Source organism: Cololabis saira, chromosome 10 (assembly GCF_033807715.1).
Source record: "Cololabis saira isolate AMF1-May2022 chromosome 10, fColSai1.1, whole genome shotgun sequence".
In the NCBI taxonomy this organism is placed as follows: domain Eukaryota; kingdom Metazoa; phylum Chordata; class Actinopteri; order Beloniformes; family Belonidae; genus Cololabis; species Cololabis saira.
In genome coordinates, this window is record NC_084596.1 from 4,458,348 (window position 1) to 4,477,802 (window position 19,455).

Sequence of the window (19,455 nt, forward strand, 5' to 3'; positions counted from 1 at the left end):
AAGGATTTCATTCAATCCATGCACAAATACTCTGCGATTCAACTATGTCTCTGTCAAACGTTGTTGCCCGGTGGCCTGGAGGAACGCAACTCTCATTTATTCTGCAGAACAGCTCTGTTGGTGTTTGCACCTCCAAGCAGGAGCTTTTTTTTTTTTTTAATATTTTTATCCCGGTTTTTTTTTTTTCCCATTTTTACCACCCCGTGCTCCTACCTACTGACAGTCCTGTGCATTGCCATCCTCTACCAACCCCGGGAGGGCCCTGCACTGAGCTCAGGTCTCCTCCTTAACCTGAGGAGTGAGCAGGCCGCATCTTTTCACCAGACAGGGTGGAGTTTCTCCGGCCGGACGTAGCGCGTGGAAGGATCACGTTATCCCGGCCGGATCCTCCCCACCCCATCTGGCGCCCCGGTTGGCCAGAGGGGGCATGTATAGCCCAGGACTGTGTGCATGTTTTTGTGAGGGTAGCTCCCATTAGCTACCCAGCAGGAGCTTTTGACTCCAACCAAATCTTAATTATAAGGATTATAAACTATAAAATAACTCTTCCATCTAAAATGAAACCTGAATTACATTTATTATGATTATTTCTGACTAAATAGGAAATAAAAAGACGTTTACTTCTAAACTGAAGTCTGATATAAAAATGCAGATGGGTTAAATGCAGATTTCATCCTCTTCCTGTAATCTGATGCTGGGGAACCTCCCTCTTCTTCCTGCTCTCAAAACAGCAGATTCAGTCTGACCTCGTGTTTCCTGGTTCTCAGGTTAGTTTCATGGAAGCCTGGAACATGATACTGATAGTAGTTTGAAACAGGAGCGTTTCCTGTTCTGAAAGAGTTCAAGTGTTTTTATCTCAGACATCTTATCCTGCTAGAGACTGATAAACCGGCAGATCCAGTCTGAGCAGGTTTCCTGGTTCCCTCCCCTGCAGATCTGCAGCTATAAAACAGGTCTGAACAACACGAGCTGAACACAGAGCTGACAGCCTCCGTTCTCGGCACACCAGATTTGTAGATCAGAGCTCAGACTATATTCACCTTTGAGGAAGTAAAACTGTCTCAGTTATCGACAGGAGAAATGGCGCAGAAAGGAGATCAGCTGGACCAGGAAACCTTTTCTTGTTCGATCTGTTTGGATCTTTTAAAGGATCCGGTGACTATTCCCTGTGGACACAGTTACTGTATGAACTGTATTAACAACTTCTGGGATGAAGGTGAGAAGAAACTCCCCAGCTGTCCTCAGTGTAGACGGACGTTCATACCGAGACCTGAGCTGCTGAAAAGCACCATGTTAGCAGCTTTAGTAGAGCAGCTGAAGAAAACTGGACTCCAAGCTGCTCCTGCTGATCACTGCTATGCTGGACCTGAAGATGTGGCCTGTGATGTCTGCTCTGGGAGAAAACTGAAAGCTGTCAAGTCCTGTTTGGTCTGTCTGGTCTCTTACTGCGAGAAACACCTTCAACCTCACCATGATTCATCTTCTTTCAAGAAACACAAGCTGGTGGATCCCTCCAAGAACCTGCAGGACAACATCTGCCCTCGTCATGGTGAGGTGATGAAGATGTTCTGTCATACTGATCAGAAGTGTATCTGTTATCTCTGCTCTGTGGAGGAACATAAAGGCCACGACATAGACTCAGTTGTAGCAGAAAGGACCGAGAGGCAGAGAGAGATGGAGGTGAGTCGACAACAAATCCAGCAGCAGATCGAGGACAGAGAGAAAGATGTGAAGCTGCTTCAGCAGGAGGTGGAGGCCATCAATCAGTCTGCTGATAAAACAGTGGAGGACAGTGAGGAGATCTTCACTGAGCTGATCTCTCTCCTCCAGAAGAGAAGCTCTGATGTGAAGCAGCAGATCAGATCCCAGCAGGAAACTGAAGTGAGGAGAGTAAGAGAGCTGGAGGAGAAGCTGCAGCAGGAGATCACTGACCTGAAGAGGAGAGACGCTGAGATGAAGCAGCTCAGAGACACCGAGGACCACAACCAGTTCCTCCACAGCTGCCCCTCACTGTCACCACTCAGTGAGTCCACACACTCCTCCGGCATCAGCATCCGTCCTCTCACACACTCCTCCAGCATCAGCATCCGTCCTCTCACACACTCCTCCAGCATCAGCATCCGTCCTCTCAGGTACTTTCAGGATGTGACAGCAGCTGTGTCAGAGGTCAGAGGTCAACTACAGGACATCCTGAGAGACACTTGGACACATGTCTCACTGGCCGTAACTGAGGTGGATGTTTTACTGGCACAACCAGAACCAAAGACCAGAGCTGGATTCTTGAAATATTCATGTGAAATCACTCTAGATCCAAACACAGTACACAAACGGCTGTTACTGTCAGAGGAGAACAGAAAGGTGACTTTTATGGACCAACATCATTCCTATTCTAGTCATCCAGACAGATTCACTAATCTTTATCAGGTCCTGAGTACAGAGAGTCTGACTGGACGTCGTTACTGGGAGGTGGAGAAGAAAGCAGGTGTAGTTCGTGTATCAGTTTCATACAAGAATATCAGCAGATCAGGGGAGGAAGGTTTATTTGGAAACAATGACAAATCTTGGTCACTACGTTGTCTCTCAGACGGATATGAATTTTATTACAACAGCATCCAAACCTCCATCTCAGGTCCTCTGAGCTCCAGAATAGGAGTTTTCCTGGATCACAGAGCAGGTGTTCTGTCCTTCTACAGCGTCTCTGGAACCATGACCCTCCTCCACAGAGTCCAGACCTCCTTCACTCAGCCGCTCCACGCTGGAGTCGCGGTTGGTTACGCTGATGGAGAATCAGCTGAGTTCTGTAAACTCAAATAGACTTATTTACTCTTCATGTCTTTATTGATTTTCTTTTCTTCTCAGAGATGAACGTCTCAAACTCTGATGGATGGAGGGAAGTTTTTGTTCTATAAGTTGATATTTTGTTGTTATTTCCTCTTTTGGATGTGATAGTCATTCTTTTGTAGTTTAACCTGGGAAATATTAATAATATTAACATCTTTTATTTCAGTATGAAAACACAGAAATAAGCCTGTGTTGTAATTGTTGTTATCTATTATTTTTGATGTGTTTCTATGTTGTATTTCTCTTTTCTTCTTCATGGACTCCACCAGACCTTCTTCATCTCTGATTTCATGTCTGCATTCACACTCGTTTCCTCATTCATTAGCAAACCAAAGGTTCTTGTTTTCTAAAGGTGAAAATGTTTTTTTTATACTTGAGAACAAAATAAATGATTTGAGAAATGTTAGTGACAGCAGCAACGCAGCAAACAGTTCAGTGAAGCCTCTAGTTGGTGTAAACTAGTGTGTTGGGGCCGGTAGTCATCGCTGCAGCTGCAGGACCAGACTAGATCTGCACATCACATGTTGGTGATGTCTAAATCTGTTGAGGATGTGTTGTGTTTAACAATCTGAATATTTAGTAAGAAATAAAACTTCTGATGTTCTAACAAAGTGTTTTCTTCAGTCTTCATTCCAGGATTTCACTCAGATCTGAGGGAGAAAACATGAATGTAATCATCCCAAAGTACAGAGTTCATGTTCACAATAGATCATATTTCTGGATTTAAATGTGTCTTTATTGATTTTACTGCTCTTGTTCTGGCCAGACTTCACTCAGAAGAAGAGGCTTTAAATCTCCGCAATCCTCTTTTCCTGTTAAATAAAGATGAAATAAGTGAATTAGAACAGTGAACAGTGTAATCTCAGTTAAATGGAGCCGTCTTGGGAGCAGGAGCCGCTGCAGGAACATGTTCTGCTCTGAAGAAGCTGCTGGACGGTACCAGAGGGCGGTGCAGCGGTTCAGCTTCACTCTGCAGGGTGGAGGTCTGGGAACGCTCAGGAAACCTCCCAAGATGAGTCACTTTACCGTCAGCGTGTTGACAACTGAGAGCACGTTGTGACACTAGGGGCCTGATTTACTAAGATCCTAAATAAAGAGTTCTAAATTGCGTGTGCACTGAAAAAGTTTGCACGTGCTGTTGTTGTGTGTTTTGCGGGTGGTCAACTAAGATTGCGTGCGCAATTGATAACAGGCGCAAACCTCAGTATTTAAATGAGGTGTTGCGCGTCTTACGGTTTGCGGCGCAAACTTTGCGCCATGGAGAGTCTGGATGGAAAGCAGGATATAGTCGCAAGCGCAAAATGAAATTTGACGAGTTGGAGTTAGAGATATTAGTGGAAGAGGCAAAATGTTGTGCCGTATTCAGCACCCCTGCCGTGAAAAGCACCCCCTCGTATATTCAATGATAAGTAGACCAAGAAAAAAAACAACACACTGACACTTCAATACATTTATATATATACACTCACACAAACACATACTTAGGAGTTTATATTATATATATTTACAAATATTATGGAAGACAACACAGTAAGCAGGCTATTAATTAATGACATCAATAACCATTTACCCGATTTTTGTTATCTGTGACTGTGATTGTGGGAAAGTATGACTGTGGCAGGGTGGAGAGGTTGATGGGACACGCACCTGTGTCCCATCCGCCTGAGTGGCTGCGGCTCTCCACCCTGCCTGCCTTATAAGGCGGAGCTGGACAGCAGCGAGGTCCGGAGGAGCTGCTGGCATGCTGATGTGTGATGCGGTGCTTGGGCACGTGTGGCGGGTGATTTGCGTTAAATAAAAACGGGTCTGCACGAAACTCCGTGTCTCTCCATCCTTCGGTCGGCCCCGGTAGCACTCGCCCTGCTACATCTGGCGCCCAACGTGGGGCTTCGAAGGACGGACGAGAGAGGCATGGAGCGGGCCCTGGACGCGCTTGCCCAGGCCATGGCGGGCATGACAGCCGTCTTCCGGGACCAGGGCGAGCGGCAGCTGGCCGCGATGGAAGCGCTCGTGGCCGCGGGGAGACCCACCCCTGCGCCAGCAGCGCGGGAGGAGCTGGCGGCGCCACAGCTGGGAGGCCGGGAGGCAGAAGCTGCGGGCCGCCAAGCGACGGCTCCCGTGGCGGCGGGACCCGCGGAGTGGCCCATCCCTGCACCCCGTCTGAGGTTCGCCGCGGCAGCGCTGCAGCCGACTGGCCGTGAGGCAGTTACTGCAGGCCGCCAGGCGACGGCTCCTGGGATGGAGTCAGCGGCGGAGACGGAGGCGGAGTTGGCTGGGGAGGCGGCTGCGGAGGCGCAGCCGCCAGCGACGACGGGTCCCCCGGAGACGGGGGCGGACCAGCAGCCCACGCAGGGCTGCGCCGCGGAGGAGGAGGAGGCGGTCCCGGAGGCGGACCGGCAGCTGGCACGGGGCCGCGTCACAAAGGAGGGGGTGGTCCTGGACGCACCGTTCGGCCCGAGGCCACCATGGGCCCGGCCCCAAGAGCGTCTTCCACGCAGGTCAGGCCGACGCCGGGGACGACCCCCCGACCAGGAAGGCCCGGGGGGTTCCGGGCTTCCTCTCCCGCTCCGAGGGGGCGGGGAGGGGAGTAGGCTCGGCCGGACGGACCCAGGCTCGAAATTGGCGTTGGGGGTGTGTGGCAGGGTGGAGAGGTTGATGGGACACGCACCTGTGTCCCATCTGCCTGAGTGGCTGCAGCTCTCCACCCTGCCTGCCTTATAAGGCAGAGCTGGACAGCAGCGAGGTCCGGAGGAGCTGCTGGCATGCTGATGTGTGATGCGGTGCTTGGGCACGTGTGGCGGATGATTTGCGTTAAATAAAAACGGGTCTGCACGAAACTCTGTGTCTCTCCATCCTTCGGTCGGCCCCGGTAGCACTCGCCCTGCTACAATGACTATTGTGGAATCCATGAGCGCATTTAAACATGAATCATTAACACAAAACTGGACGCTAAACAGAACGTGACACGGAATGAGAGTATAATTTTTGTCAGACGAGGAGGTTCTTTTCACGGCAGGGGTGCTGAATACGGCACAACACCGGGGTATGACAACTGCAGAACAAGTATAGGCGCACAATAAGAAACACTTTTTTCTCCATGAAAACACGTGATTTATTCATTATCACAAATAAAAAAATGAAGGGGCCTCCTGTGGCAAACTTTTGCTGAATAATACTCGATTTAACATTCAAATAAAATATTTCTCCTTTTGCATGTAGAGAATCCTCACCACAAGTTGAGCCATCCCCACCCCAGTCCTCGAATCAGGCACCAACAAGCATCCCTGCGTAATGCTGGGCAGATTAGCACCTTCCTTTCGAACGTATTAAATACAGACGCAATCACAATCCCCACAAAAACTTTCAGGCTTGGTAAATCTCATTGCGCGTGGTAAATGGACATATTTGCATTTTCCCCTCCCAGTATTTAGCGCTTTCTGGCGGGTACGCCCCATATTGATTATTCATCAGGGCAAAAGTACTAAATGAACAGCGTGTGCTATTTTGCTCATTTGAGAGGCGCAGTCCTCTTTGCACGCTGTTAGTAGATCAGCTTGCACATTGGTTTGCGGGTGATGTCAAGTTTGCACACGTTTTTACGCACGCAAACCTTTAGTAAATCAGGCCCTAGATGTAGTAAATGTTTGACTTTTAATGGGCCGTGAAGCCTGAGAGCAAGGGTCAAGTAAACTTTTTTTCACTTCACTCCTTGTGCATATTACAGAAAAGAGCTGTGAGAATAATATACAATGCAGGTTACCGGGACCACACAAATGAATTATTTTTACATTCTAAATTACTAAAATTTCTAGATCTAGTTAATTACAATACAGCAAAACTAATGTTTAGAGCCAATAATAATTTATTACCAGGACATATACAGGGGATATTCTTTGAAAGGGAGGGAGGTTACAACCTCAGGGGCCAACTTAATTTCAAAATTATCAATAGACGCACAACACTGAAGAGCTTCTGTATGTCTACCTATGGTGTAAAACTTTGGAACAGCCTGAGCATAGATCTAAAACAAAGTAAAAACATATCACAATTTAAAAAAAGATATAAAGAAACTTTTTTCTCAAAATACAGTGGCGAATAAAAATGTAAATATATATATAGATTTATTTAATATGTGTAGATATAGATTAATATTATGGAAACATGTTATATATATATATGTATGTATATGGATATATAGTGATATATTATACATACAGTATTTATGTATGGGTATATCTCTGTTAATATATATGGATATATAGTTATATGTACATATGTTGGTAAATGGATGTATATTCATGTTGATATATAGACTTATTATGTTTTTTTTTGTGTTCTATAAGTAAGCTCATTGATTCTCTTGTTATTTTGGAAAAATGAATATAAGATTTAGGGGTAGGACCTGATAAGTATTTACTTCAATCCTACTCCCTTTCGAATATGCTGGTGGATCTGCGAGGTCTGCCTTGTCTTCTTTTTTTTTATTTTTTTTTTTACTTTTTAGTATTGTTCTTTCTAATTTGCATATTCGAAATAAAGCTCAATAAAACTTTGAGTTTCAATGTGCAGGTGAACAGAAGCAGCAATAAAAATGAATCATGATGGAGACAGAAGTTCATCTGGACCTCTGGGGATGTAAAGTCAGCTCGGGTCGTCACTCCTGTGTTCCCAGGTTTCTAGAACTTCCCCAGACCAGGATCACACTGGTGTCTACACTGATGTTTAGAACACTTGTTTCAGTTAAAATTATAATAATCATATTAATACGTGGATGTTTTTCTGAATCAGGTTGATTTAAAAGTGTAAAAACTGATTGGAAGCTTTGAGATCCAGAGACTGTGGAGAAAGAGAAGCTCCAGCAGAAACATGTGACCTCCACTCTCCAGGGTGAAGTTCAGGAACATATCAGCCTGTGGTAAAGTGGAAGTGACTGTTGGGTTCAGCAAACGCTGGTTTATCACAAGCTGCAGACTGCTGAGCTTCACTTCATAACACTTCACATTCATCATTCACTATATTTATGTTTTACTTCTTTTTTTAGTGATTCTGCTCTTCATGTAACTTTCTGTCCTGAACATTTTATCCTGGTTCACGTCTGCAACCTCAGGACCTGGAAACAGTGAAGATCAGGAGTCTGGGGAGTGACGTCACACCGCCCCCTACAGGAACATGGTTACATGAATGTAGTGAGGTTTTTAAAGAGGAAAGAAGTCACGTGTTTAAACACTTTTCCTCATGTCTGGATGTCTTTTTTTGATATATTTAATCATTTTCTTGATTTCTCGAATCCAGGCCTGGGCGCCTTTGCTGCATGTCATCTCAATTCTCTCTCTCTACCCCCTTCCTGTCTGCACCTTGATCAAAGGCCACTGGAGCCACAAAAAATCTTTAAAAAAAATTAATAAAAAAATTGACTGATCAATGACCATACGTTTAGTTAATTAATTCTTTATAAATTAGTTATTTTTAGTTAATTTGACAAAGTTATTTATACACATGCTGCTACCTAAATGTAAAAAAATAAACCTTTTCATCAAGTGTAGTGTGTAATGTGACCACCGGATGGAGACAGATCATCTTCATGTGAATAAAAAGGTTCAGCTTTGTTTCTTTCTTGAAGGGAACATATCTTGCAAACACAAGCATGTGTATCTGAAGAGACTCTGAGTTCAAATCTTTTAAACACCACAACCTTTTTGCTGTGCTTAGTACCACCCAAAGTTGACCAAATGTCATCCAAAGAGATTGTAAAATGCAGATTGTCAGATGCAGATTTTAAGATGCAGATCGTAAGATGCAGATTGTAAGGGCTTTGTGACGTGACAGACACAGACAACAGTAGAATTATCCCTGTGATCTTTGCTCCATGCAACTCAATATCATTTTGCATGCTGTCCCTCTTATGTGGGTAGTTCAAAGCTGTAATTTTAACTTCATAACAGGGATAACTTTCATCTAAAACACATCGTAGACCTTTCTTAAAGTCCAAAAGTCAGCTTTTCCTCCAGAATGTGTGCTTTTAGGGTTGATTGAGGCAGGATTTGGACCTACTTGTCTATTCCAATAAGTTTTGTACCTCGTCTTCTTTTTTTTCTTTTACTGATAGTTATCTCAGGGCTCAGAAACACCTCCAACGGGGGGGGGGGGGGTGGAGGTCTGACAGCCAAGGATCAGCTGAACGGGGTCCAAACATGTCTGAACAACTGTGGGGGGGGGCAGATCCCTCCACACCCATGAGACTCATGACGTCAGACAGAAACATCTAGCCAGAGTTCCTGCTGCTGCAGGTGGATCCTCAAACTGGAGCCTCATGGGGGAACTTAGGCTTGCCCACATTATTTTCTCCCTTTTTGGCTTCATTCTTGTTAAATACCAAAGTAAATACATCACGTCCAGCAGCACTTCACCTCCTCCTGCAGCCGTTCTTCAGGGGTTGCCTCCAGGCAGGAAACAGTCCACGGTGGAAATTCATTGGAAAGCGATGCTGCTGATGCTGGCTGGTAAAGCAGGGAGTTACAACGGAGAAAGAAACAACAGCTTATTTATTTTATACATATTTGTCACAGCTGCTGGTTGCAAAGGTCTGTGCTCTGTCTCCTTCCTTCAATGTTATTCTGTAACGCCACCCCTGGCAACAGGCTGGCACGTAGGGAATAACAGCTACTTTGAGACTGATTTTCCTGAAAGTTATTATTTTCCTGATAAGTCAGGTGGTGCCCCGTTTTGATTGATTCATTTTTATCAATAATCTTCTTTATTAATTATTAATAATTATCAAAAGATGATTATTAATAACTCTATAATAACTCCCTTTTTGGTACAACACTGGCATGTCCTCTCGTCGAGAAAGATTTGGTAAATTGTGTTGAGAGACGAGCCAACCAATTCCATGATTTTAGAAATATGAAAAGTATTTGAAAAGAGAGGCTCCAATAGAATGACAAAACAGATCATACATGTTCACTAAGAGCAGGAGCACTTTTGACAAAGTACTCTGCTATAATTAAGCAATCATGTGAGAAATACTTCCACAAAGAGGAATGAGAGATATGTGATCTTTCAGCCATCTGAAGTGATTTGAGTTTAGAGGCTCTGCTGGGATTTGAACCCAGGATCTCCTGTTTACTAGACAGGCGCTTTGACCAACTAAGCCACAGGGCCTCTGTAACCTCTCACTTACCTCGTCTCCATGGTGATTTCTCTTACCAAAAACAACCAGGGCCTCACATACTAACGTTGCATAACCGCCCCCCCCCAAAAAAAATAACCACACCATGCTCCACACATGTCAGGATGTAGTAAAAGCCCCCTTTGAGTAGATTTAGGCTGAGTTCCAATCTCCACCCTAAACCCTCCAGCCCTGAACCCTCACAGACTTTAGTGACGTCAGCGTCACGTGATGAAGTGTGCGAGGGTGTGAGGGCTCCAAATGGTAGAAATAGGAATGGGACACACTTAGCAGAAACCGGAAACAAGTCAGATAAAAACGTCTGTTTTTTTTTGTTTTTGTTTTTTTTATAAACTTTATTTAACATTTCAATTTACAAAATTCTTAGTCAGATAAAAATGTTACATACCGGTATTATAAGTTTGGGAATGATCATCCTACGGATGTTTGAAAACAAAGTGGTAGCCTATATAAAGGAGCATAAAATTCAACAAAGAACACAATTTAAACATGCGCACAGTACAATATGTATTTCCTTGTTAATGTAGTGTCTTTCTTTCAATCTACCCATACCAGCACATCCAGTATGCCAGGATCAATCGCCGAGTAATTTCATTTTTGTAAGAGAGCGTATAAATTGATGGTATCCTGAGTTAAATATTCCAGTTATATTATCACTATTTACTGCAACGTTTTTGTTCAACTTGCTGAAATTGTTAAAATTTTGTGGTTATAAATAAATGAATAACTAATTACTGCCTGACTTGTTTGTGTTGGATCTAAAACTATCTTGCTAGTATTTACATGTATGCATTTCTGTTAACAAAGGAAATCTTAATTCAAACACTGTACTCATATTAAAGAAAAGCAAGTCTTGTTTATTCAACACCAAGTCAACTGAGGATTTGTCTAATATAAAATGAAAACAAAAGAAATTGAACCTCAAATTATCAGAGGTGGCAAATCCGGCTTCAGAAAGTAAAAGTCCTACCATGTATTTGTTCTGTCCATTCACTCAACCAGCTGATTCTAATCAGCACAGCTCTTCAGCCAGGTAGATGAGCTAATTAGTGAACTCACCTGGTTTTAGTGAATGGACAGAACAAATATATGGCAGGACTTTTACTTTCTGAAGCCGGATTTGCCACCTCTGCAAATTATGAATAAAAAAATGATGAAGAAAACAACATTTTGTCCACCATCTTCCCAAAAATGTCAATTAATTTAGATAACTGGTCATCCCTCTTCCTTTCCCTCACCTCCTCCTTTTCATCCAGCTCCCTCAGCCTCTTTTCCTGTCTTTAGTGTTGAAGAAAGTCCAAAACGTCATTTGTCCTTTTTTTGGTTTTCTTCCCTCCGTTTGTTGCCACTTCCCGGGTCCTTACCACTGGCAGAGTCCATTGTCCTTACCACTGGCAGAGTCCATTGTCCTTGGCTAAGTGTCCGGCCCGTAGCACCCCCCCTCTCCACCGCAATCAATTGAAGTGTGAATGGTCTGAAAATCTGATCCAAACACCCTAGTGGATTTTGTTGTGTCCGTGGCACCTTTTCTTTCTTTTTCCAAAAATGTGAGAAACACTCTTGCTGCCACAGGGGTGCTGTGACCCGGATTCGAACCTGGGTTGCTGCGGCCACAACGCAGAGTACTCACCACTATACGATCACAGCTTGAAAGGGTACGTGTACCCAGCTTTAGATATGTGCTCGCTTTCTGCTGTTATGTCAGTGAACACAGTGTGAGGTTGGAAGAAGAGTTTACGGAGGTGTGCCGCCCCTGTCGTCAGGTAAGGGCATGTGCTTCGAATGAGATATGAGGAAGGAAGAGAATGAATAAAAGAGGTCCCATGAAAGACAAACATAATGCATGAGCCGGGGCAGCTTTGGAAACATTATGGAAGACGGCCTATCCTGCGGCACCTTTGAAGTGTACATTTCCGGGCATACACAGAGACAAATGAAAAAAGCAAGGAAATAAATGACACAGAAGAAGAAACATGTACACTACCATGGTCGTGACTGGGAAAGTATTAAAGATTAGGCTTTTTTGAGCTAGCCAGGAGTTGAACCTAGAATCTTCTGATCCGTACTCAGACGCGTTATCCATTGCGCCACTAGCCCTTTTTGATTGTTACATGTGGAAACACACGTGATGTAACAACTCAGATGTCCCAACCAAAGTAGATGGCAGTGGCCAAAGCCATATCCGAGTACAGTGATGAAATAGAGTCCCGCTCTGGGAAGATGAAAAATAATGGCATTCCTTCGAGCCAGAGTTGAACCAGCGACCTAAGGATACCTGTTTTACTGGTTCTACAGTCCTCCGCTCTACCAACTGAGCTATCGAAGGAGGATGCATGATGACAGCTCCATGACTTGTGTATTCTTCTACCAAGGCCTGAAACTGGGAAAAGGAAACATTTTAAATGAATTATTGTCTCCCTTATGCGCCGCTTGCCGGGTCCTTACCACTGGCAGAGTCCATTGTCCTTGGCTAAGTGTCCGGGCCGTAGCACCCCCCCTCTCCACCACAATCAATTGAAGTGTGAATGGTCTGAGAATCTGATCCAAACACCCTAGTGGATTTTGTTGTGTCCGTGGCAACTTTTCTTTCTTTTTCCAAAAATTTGAGAAGCACTCTTGCTGCCACAGGGGTGCTGTGACCCGGATTCGAACCGGGGTTGCTGCGGCCACAACGCAGAGTACTCACCACTATACGATCACAGCTTGAAAAGGGTACTTGTACCCAGCTTTAAATATGTGCTCGGTTTCTGCAGTTATGTCAGTGAACACAGTGTGAGGTTGGAAGAAGAGTTTACGGAGGTGTGCCGCCCCTGTCGTCAGGTAAGGGCATTTGCTTCGAATGAGATATGAGGAAGGAAGAGAATGAATAAAAGAGGTCCCATGAAAGACAAACATAATGCATGAGCCGGGGCAGCTTTGGAAACATTATGGAAGACGGCCTATCCTGCGGCACCTTGTAATGGAAAATTTTGGTATAACACTGTCTGTTGCCTGTTTTCATTCCTATGCCGAGGTCATGTTCCTTTGACACAGAGCCTGGCACGGTTGCCAGGGTGATGGGTGATGTTTTGTCTTTTCCAGCTCCCGAGTATAAAATAACCTGTCCCTAATCTTCTTCAGCGCACTCAGGACTGACGGTTTATGTGACCGGTTGGACTGTGTGGCTCCGTTCAATTGAATGTTTGTCCTCTTTTCATTAAATCTTCAGAAAGACAGCTGAGGTGTCCTGACATTCTTTTTGAACAACAATTTTTGCCACCACAATTTTGCGACCACGAAGGGACTCCATCTGTGCCGGATTTTTTCCTTCTCTTCTGCGGAATCGAAGGTGTTTTAAGCATGCAACAACCTCGTACTCCCCCATCAAGTGAAGGTCGAGGAGAGGGCCTCTCGTCCGGAGGGGGGTTGGGAAGGTCCCCGCACCGACTGGGGTCGAACGAACCCGGTGGCTTCAGAAACGCCTCGCTGTTCTTTTGGGTGAGTTTTGGAAAGAAAACGGCCGAAATAAGTTGCGCGCTAATGTCTCCTCTCTGCCTATTCAGCTGATGTGGCCGGTAGTCCAAGTATTTGGAACCGGGGAGGGCTGGTCCAGCCAGGGTCTGAGGACCTTGGGCTGTTTTATTACTGATCTAGGAGTTAGTGATCGAGGGGCCAGACTAGGTCTGGGGGCGTCGTAGAATGCCTTTCAATTCTAGGTGGATGAAGGAATTTTGTTTGTTACTGACCTAGGAGTTAGTGATCGAGGGGCCAGACTAGGTCTGGGGGCGTCGTAGAATGCCTTTCAATTCTAGGTGGATGAAGGAATTTGGTTTAAGAGAAAAAGACTCGCCTTTCGGTACGACATCAGCTGTAGGTCGCCAGACGTGAGTGCTTTTCTAGCCGTGCTTTGAGAGTGGAGACTACTTCAAGTCGGGAACTTGAGGGCTCTGGATTCGGGGAATCCGAGTGTGCCAGACGGGGTCTGGGGGCAGCTAGAATGCCTCATCCAATTCTAGGAGGAGATGGAGGATCTGTGTTTGTGCTCTGAGCTGTCTGTTAATGTCTGGCTTACAATCTTGACTGTCTGGAGGATAACAAATAATTTTGAGAAATAATTGGAGTTGGAATGTTTTCCTGTTGATTAAGTCGTGGGTTTTTCCCCCGCTTTTGCGAGCTGAGAATCCGGTTTGAGTTAGGAGGGTAATCCTAAGTACCACCCTCTTCTGTAGGATTTAAAAGATGCAGGACTCCAGTCAAATCTGAACCGTGACTTTTTCTAATATATTTTTAATCCAACTATCTCTGTGAAAGAGCTGCGCGAGTGTTCCGGCTGTTGTGACGTCACAAACCCTGATAAGCGGAAGACCTTGGTTAGCCATTGTGTTTTTTTTTGTTTTTTTTTCTCTCCTTCTGAAAATTTAGACTTGCAACACATCTGAGAGGATCAAATAATCAGTTGTGGACGCCAGTTTTTCAATAAGCCTAGCAAGAATTTTCAGCACTAAATGTGAGATATATGATAGTTAACTATGGAAAAGAATAGAACCCACAACCTTTGTCGGAGCTGTGGGTCAGACAACTTAAATTCCCAAAATAAAGAAAACACAAGAAATAGGAAGCCTGAGCGTTAAGCAGCTGGAGGCTTTGCAGGTTAGACCAGTTATCACTCTGATAACTGAGGCAGACACCCAAACAGACTGTGCCCCAGTGTGTGAAGCTGGACCCGGTCTGGACTCTGCGCCCCCCGCCCCACCCGCCCCCCCAAACTAGCGCCGGGACCTCAGGCAGAGCTCACCAGCGCCTGGACTTCAACCAGCTGCGTCCGTTTGCCCCCCACTGCCCCCAACTCCACCCGTGGGAGCACCCCTCCCCCATCTTCACCCGTTTCACCCATCGTAGAGATGAGGAAAAGTGCTGGGAAGACTGGTTGTCTCAAGGACATTTTTGACTGGCAGAAAGCCTGCATTTCGCCAGGAAAATTGTGAGACTATTGCTGCAAAAGGCTGAAAGAGTGCAACGGGAGGGGCAGAACACAGTGAAGGGCCTGCGCGAAAAGGGGGGCCGGACTGTCTAGGGGTGGCGAGGAGAGCCGGTGAGGTGTCCGGTGGACACGCGGAGGCCGGCTGTGAGGTCTGCAGAACACGTGAGCACATGAATACTAAATACACATACACACAAGAACCTTGTTTTTCATTTAATAGGTCTGGATTTTATGTTTAATGTCCGAAGGGAAGGGAAATCAGCATACTTGTCTGTTTAAGATTAGATTATGATTTAAGATTATAACGTAATTTATTAATAGACGTTGGAAATGAGTATTGTGTCAGGAGAGGTTATTCATGACGTGTGGGTACGCACCCCAATGCTGTTGTAGCTGCTTTCCCGTGATTAGTATCTTCTCAGACGTGGTTATTAATAAATTAAGAACTTCAAGTTACGTGAAAACAATTGTAAAATTAAATAAGTATCGGTAATTTTACTCATGCCAAACTGTTAGTGAGTTAAGGGCTTCATTATAATACTTTCGGCTGTTAGAACATTGTTGCAGGGGACTTTTTGTTTATTCTGCAGCAGGAAAACTCTTGCATCACATGCTAGACTGGAACGCCTCATTCCCGGTTAATTAAAAATGAGGTACAAATTAGATGAGGTGATATAAATGGACTAGAAGTGAAATGGATTCGACCTGAATTCACACACCATTTTCTGTCAGGTTCCGGTAGAACGTTTTAGTTTTATTTATTTTTTCCTCGGCATTCCAGTCCGTCCTAACAGTCAATTTTGTTTGCTGTTGTTTTGATGGTAAAATGTTACACGTTTGTTTTGATGGTAAAATGTTACACTGTTGTTTTGATGGTAAAATGTTACACGTTTGTTTTGATGGTAATATGTTATACGTTCACTCGTGTGGGGTTGGCTCGACCTGGGGTCGAGCAGCCGTGGTGACCAGCAGGGGTCCGTTTCACAAAGCAGGTTTAGTGAAAACTCTGAGTCTGTTAACCCTGAAATGAGGGAAACTCTGAGTTTTCCGTTTCACAAAGGGAGGTAACTCAAACCAGAGAAAGAGAGGTAACTCTAGCCTGTTTCACAAAGAGAGGTAACTTAAGCTCTCGGTCAGTTACCGTAGTAACAGACGCTCTGAACCTAACCTGGTCGGGACCGGGTTTATCTCAATGAACCTGGAGTTTATCTGCGTCTCCACCTCTTTCAGAGACACACGCACATTTGATTTCCTCATTCATTCAGTCAGAAGGCGAGTTTTGGCGAAGTTCTGCCGTCTGTCAATAAAAACAGAGTCAGTATAAATATTAGAAGTCCATTGTCACGAACATGGCATGTCCTTTTGATGAAGACACAATTGATGAAGTTGCAGAATTAATGCGCAGAGAATTAATTATTCGTCGGGAGATGGTTATCAGACCACGTAATACATGTACATTACAGTACATAGTCTCATTACAGGCAAAGCAATATATGTTAATCCTTTATTTGTTATAATTTTGATGATTGAATTGTTTAATGATTTCATAATATATTCTAATTTTTGGAGATTTTTTATTTGGGGTTTTCATAAACTGTGAGCCATAATCATCAAAATTATAACAAATAAAGGCTTGAAATATCTCACTTTGCATTTGTTTTGTTTCACCTTAAAGGGGACCTATTATGAAAAACACGTTTTTTCTTGTTTTAACATATATAAAGTGGTCTCCCCTCACCCTGCCAGCACAGGGGAGACACAATACCATGAAATTCTGCAGGGTCTCTGACCCCCGCCTTACAGAGTCCCCCAGTGTCACGTGACCTTTTTTTGAGCCATTCTGAATCTGCGCCTATGGTGACGTCACCATAGGCGCTCATTTCCATAGGTTCAGCCTCCGCTGCTGAAACCACACCCACAACCAGCTCTCTCCGCTGCTGGAGCGGTGCTTCCTTCAGCCAGTCGGACGCGGCGCCGCGGCGGAGCGGATCCGGGTTAAATCATCCAGGTTCCCGGGTGGTTTGGGAGCTGGGTCCTCGGGGGTCTGTCCCAGGTCGGATCAGCTTCACCCTCCGAGATTTTCAGCGAAATCTGTCGGTTTGATTCCCCGTAACGGGCGATGCGCCGCGGATGAGCTCCGGAGCCAATCTGTGCGCCCGCCGTGGGGTTGCGGCGCCCGTCGCGCAGAATCCGCTGGGCAGATCCGGCTGAAATTCCGCTGGTCGGTCCCCGGGAGTCCCTGCTACCAGTCCAGGCCGGTTCCTGCGGTCCCGGTCGGTCGGAACCGGTCAGATTTCCTGGTTAAAGCCGCGGTGATGCGCGCGGCTCCAGCCTACTTTCTGGTTCCCAAAGCGGGGTTTCCGACTAAATTGTCCAGGTTCCCGGCCGCTTTGGGAGCAGGGATTTCTGGGGTACGTCCCAGGCTGGATCAGCTTCACCCTCCGAGATTTTCAGAGAAATCTGTCGGTTTGATCCCGGGCGATACGCCCCGGAGCCATGCCGGGCGCCCGGCGTGGCTCCGGGGCGCATCGCCCGGGATGCGCCGGGCAGATCCGGCTGAAATAGTGCATACATGTTATTTATATACAACTCATATTTTATTTTTTTAACAATAAAGTTCCCATTTGTGAAAATTCAGTGTTGTGATCATTTACAGGCTCGGGCTGTTCTGGCGGAGCGACGTTTATGCTCCCCCCCTGCTACACGTCATTCAGGGAGCCAATCAGCGCAGAACCTCATTATCATACCCCCCCTTCCCTAAAAATGAGGCGCAGAAAAAGAGGTTAGAAGCAGTAAAACTAGAGACATGGCCCACAGGCTGGATTTCTGATTTATGTAGAAAAAACAAGCTTTAGATTCTAATCAATGGTCGTCATTAACTTGTCATCAAGGTCCGGACAGTTCTGTTGCTGACACAGCTCCTTGTATCATGGTGTGCTGAAGCAGGGAAAGATCTAAAACATGCTGGATAGGTGCTCTCCAGGACCGGAGTTGGAGACCCCTGGCATAATATGTGTCTGTATTGGTTCAATACGGAACGCAACTTTTAATTCCCAATTACGGAACAATTCCGTATTTCAAGGGACAGGTGGCAAGCCTACATAAACCTGTCCAAGCCATCAAGGGGTTCCACAGGATTGCAGGTGAATGATGTAGAGATCTGTTACAGTAAATTAATTTTATATTATATTCTGTGCTGCGGTGTTACTCTTTTTTCGAAATACATGTTCAAATTCGCCGTATGCGCGCATTAAAATCTCTAATTCCATTCGGGTGAAAAAGGACACGGCGTGAAGTATGTGGATCTTCAGATGCAATGTTTCCTCAAAGGGATTTTGTAAATTGAAATGATAAATAAAGTTTAAAATAAAAAAAAATAAAAAGTATGTCGCTCTTTTGTTGTCGCCGGTTGCCATGGTGAATCCTTGTATCAGCGATCTACTGATGATGGCTTTTTATTTCCCTCACGCACGAGCTTAACTCCAGGTGAAACTACTTAGAGTTGAGTAAATTACCTCAAATCCGCTGTTCTGGAACCGAAAACTCAGAGTTTCCGATCTCAGAGTAGATCAACTAAGAGTTCAGGATTAGACTCAGAGTTTGTTGAACCTGCTTTGTGAAACGGACCCCAGGTCTACACAGATTTTGACGTAGTCAAGCTGAACTTGAGATGCGCTCCAATTGTCTCATAATGCCAAGTGGACGAGAGTAGGTGACATCATCACCAGGTAGTTGGCTTCCAACTGCATCAACTCCTAAAAAATGGACACCTCTGAAATAGCCAATTTCTGAGCATCTACAATTGCGAAAAACTAGAAAATCACACGTTTAGTCACATGTTGTCCTTCAACTGTCTGGGTGGTGTCCAGAGGAGTCCAGACGGAAAACTGGTTTCTCTGAAACACTGATAAAACCTCACATTAAAGACACTTTTCGATTATTATTCTTATTTTCTAGCATCTGAAGCCCGGCTAGCTCAGTCGGTAGAGCATGAGACTCTTAATCTCAGGGTCGTGGGTTCGAGCCCCACGTTGGGCGCTGAAGTCACATTTATGAAGTTTGTTTGAAGTGTAGAGTCCAGGGGCCTTATGTACTAAGAGTGCGGCGCACAAAAAACGTGCGTACGCCACTTTCAACGCTCACGGTCGGATGTACAAAGAATGACGTGAACGTAGAAAGCTGCGGTCCGTCACTCACACATTAAGGCTTTTGTACGCACTTTTCTGAGGTTTTGTCCGTTGGCGACACTCACTGGTGATGCAGTGAAGTGCAGAATATGAGGAAACTTAACGTCAACAATAAGTTCACGACCACGTGAAGGACACGACAGTCCCCACATCACCAGATAAATTACACAAGAGTGGAGCTGCAACAATCTCACAATCAACCACATGATCTGAACAAACAACTAAAGGAGCTCAACGATGGGACCCGCAAATCCTGATGGAGCTTTGGCTCCGACATG

The 19,455-nt window shown here is 45.1% G+C and overlaps 1 protein-coding gene and 5 non-coding genes across 6 annotated transcripts; 2 read left to right on the forward strand and 4 right to left on the reverse strand.

Annotated features, from left to right (window-relative positions):
- Positions 1-812: 812 nt before the first annotated feature.
- On the forward strand, positions 813-2,910 carry LOC133452323 (tripartite motif-containing protein 16-like). Its single transcript, XM_061731570.1, has one exon. The coding sequence runs from the start codon at positions 1,081-1,083 to the stop codon at positions 2,812-2,814; it is 1,734 nt and encodes a 577-aa protein (XP_061587554.1). The 5' UTR covers positions 813-1,080; the 3' UTR covers positions 2,815-2,910.
- Positions 2,911-9,928: 7,018 nt separating this feature from the next.
- Positions 9,929-10,002, reverse strand: trnat-agu (transfer RNA threonine (anticodon AGU)). The gene has a single exon. It is a non-coding gene; the product is annotated as a tRNA-Thr (tRNA).
- A 2,052-nt stretch (positions 10,003-12,054) lies between these two features.
- On the reverse strand, positions 12,055-12,127 carry trnar-acg (transfer RNA arginine (anticodon ACG)). Its single transcript has one exon. It is a non-coding gene; the product is annotated as a tRNA-Arg (tRNA).
- A 140-nt stretch (positions 12,128-12,267) lies between these two features.
- Positions 12,268-12,356, reverse strand: trnay-gua (transfer RNA tyrosine (anticodon GUA)). Its single transcript is given in 2 exon segments — positions 12,268-12,303; positions 12,320-12,356. It is a non-coding gene; the product is annotated as a tRNA-Tyr (tRNA).
- Positions 12,357-12,661: 305 nt separating this feature from the next.
- trnah-gug (transfer RNA histidin (anticodon GUG)) lies at positions 12,662-12,733 on the reverse strand. Its single transcript has one exon. It is a non-coding gene; the product is annotated as a tRNA-His (tRNA).
- A 6,222-nt stretch (positions 12,734-18,955) lies between these two features.
- trnak-cuu (transfer RNA lysine (anticodon CUU)) lies at positions 18,956-19,028 on the forward strand. The gene has a single exon. It is a non-coding gene; the product is annotated as a tRNA-Lys (tRNA).
- Positions 19,029-19,455: the final 427 nt, after the last annotated feature.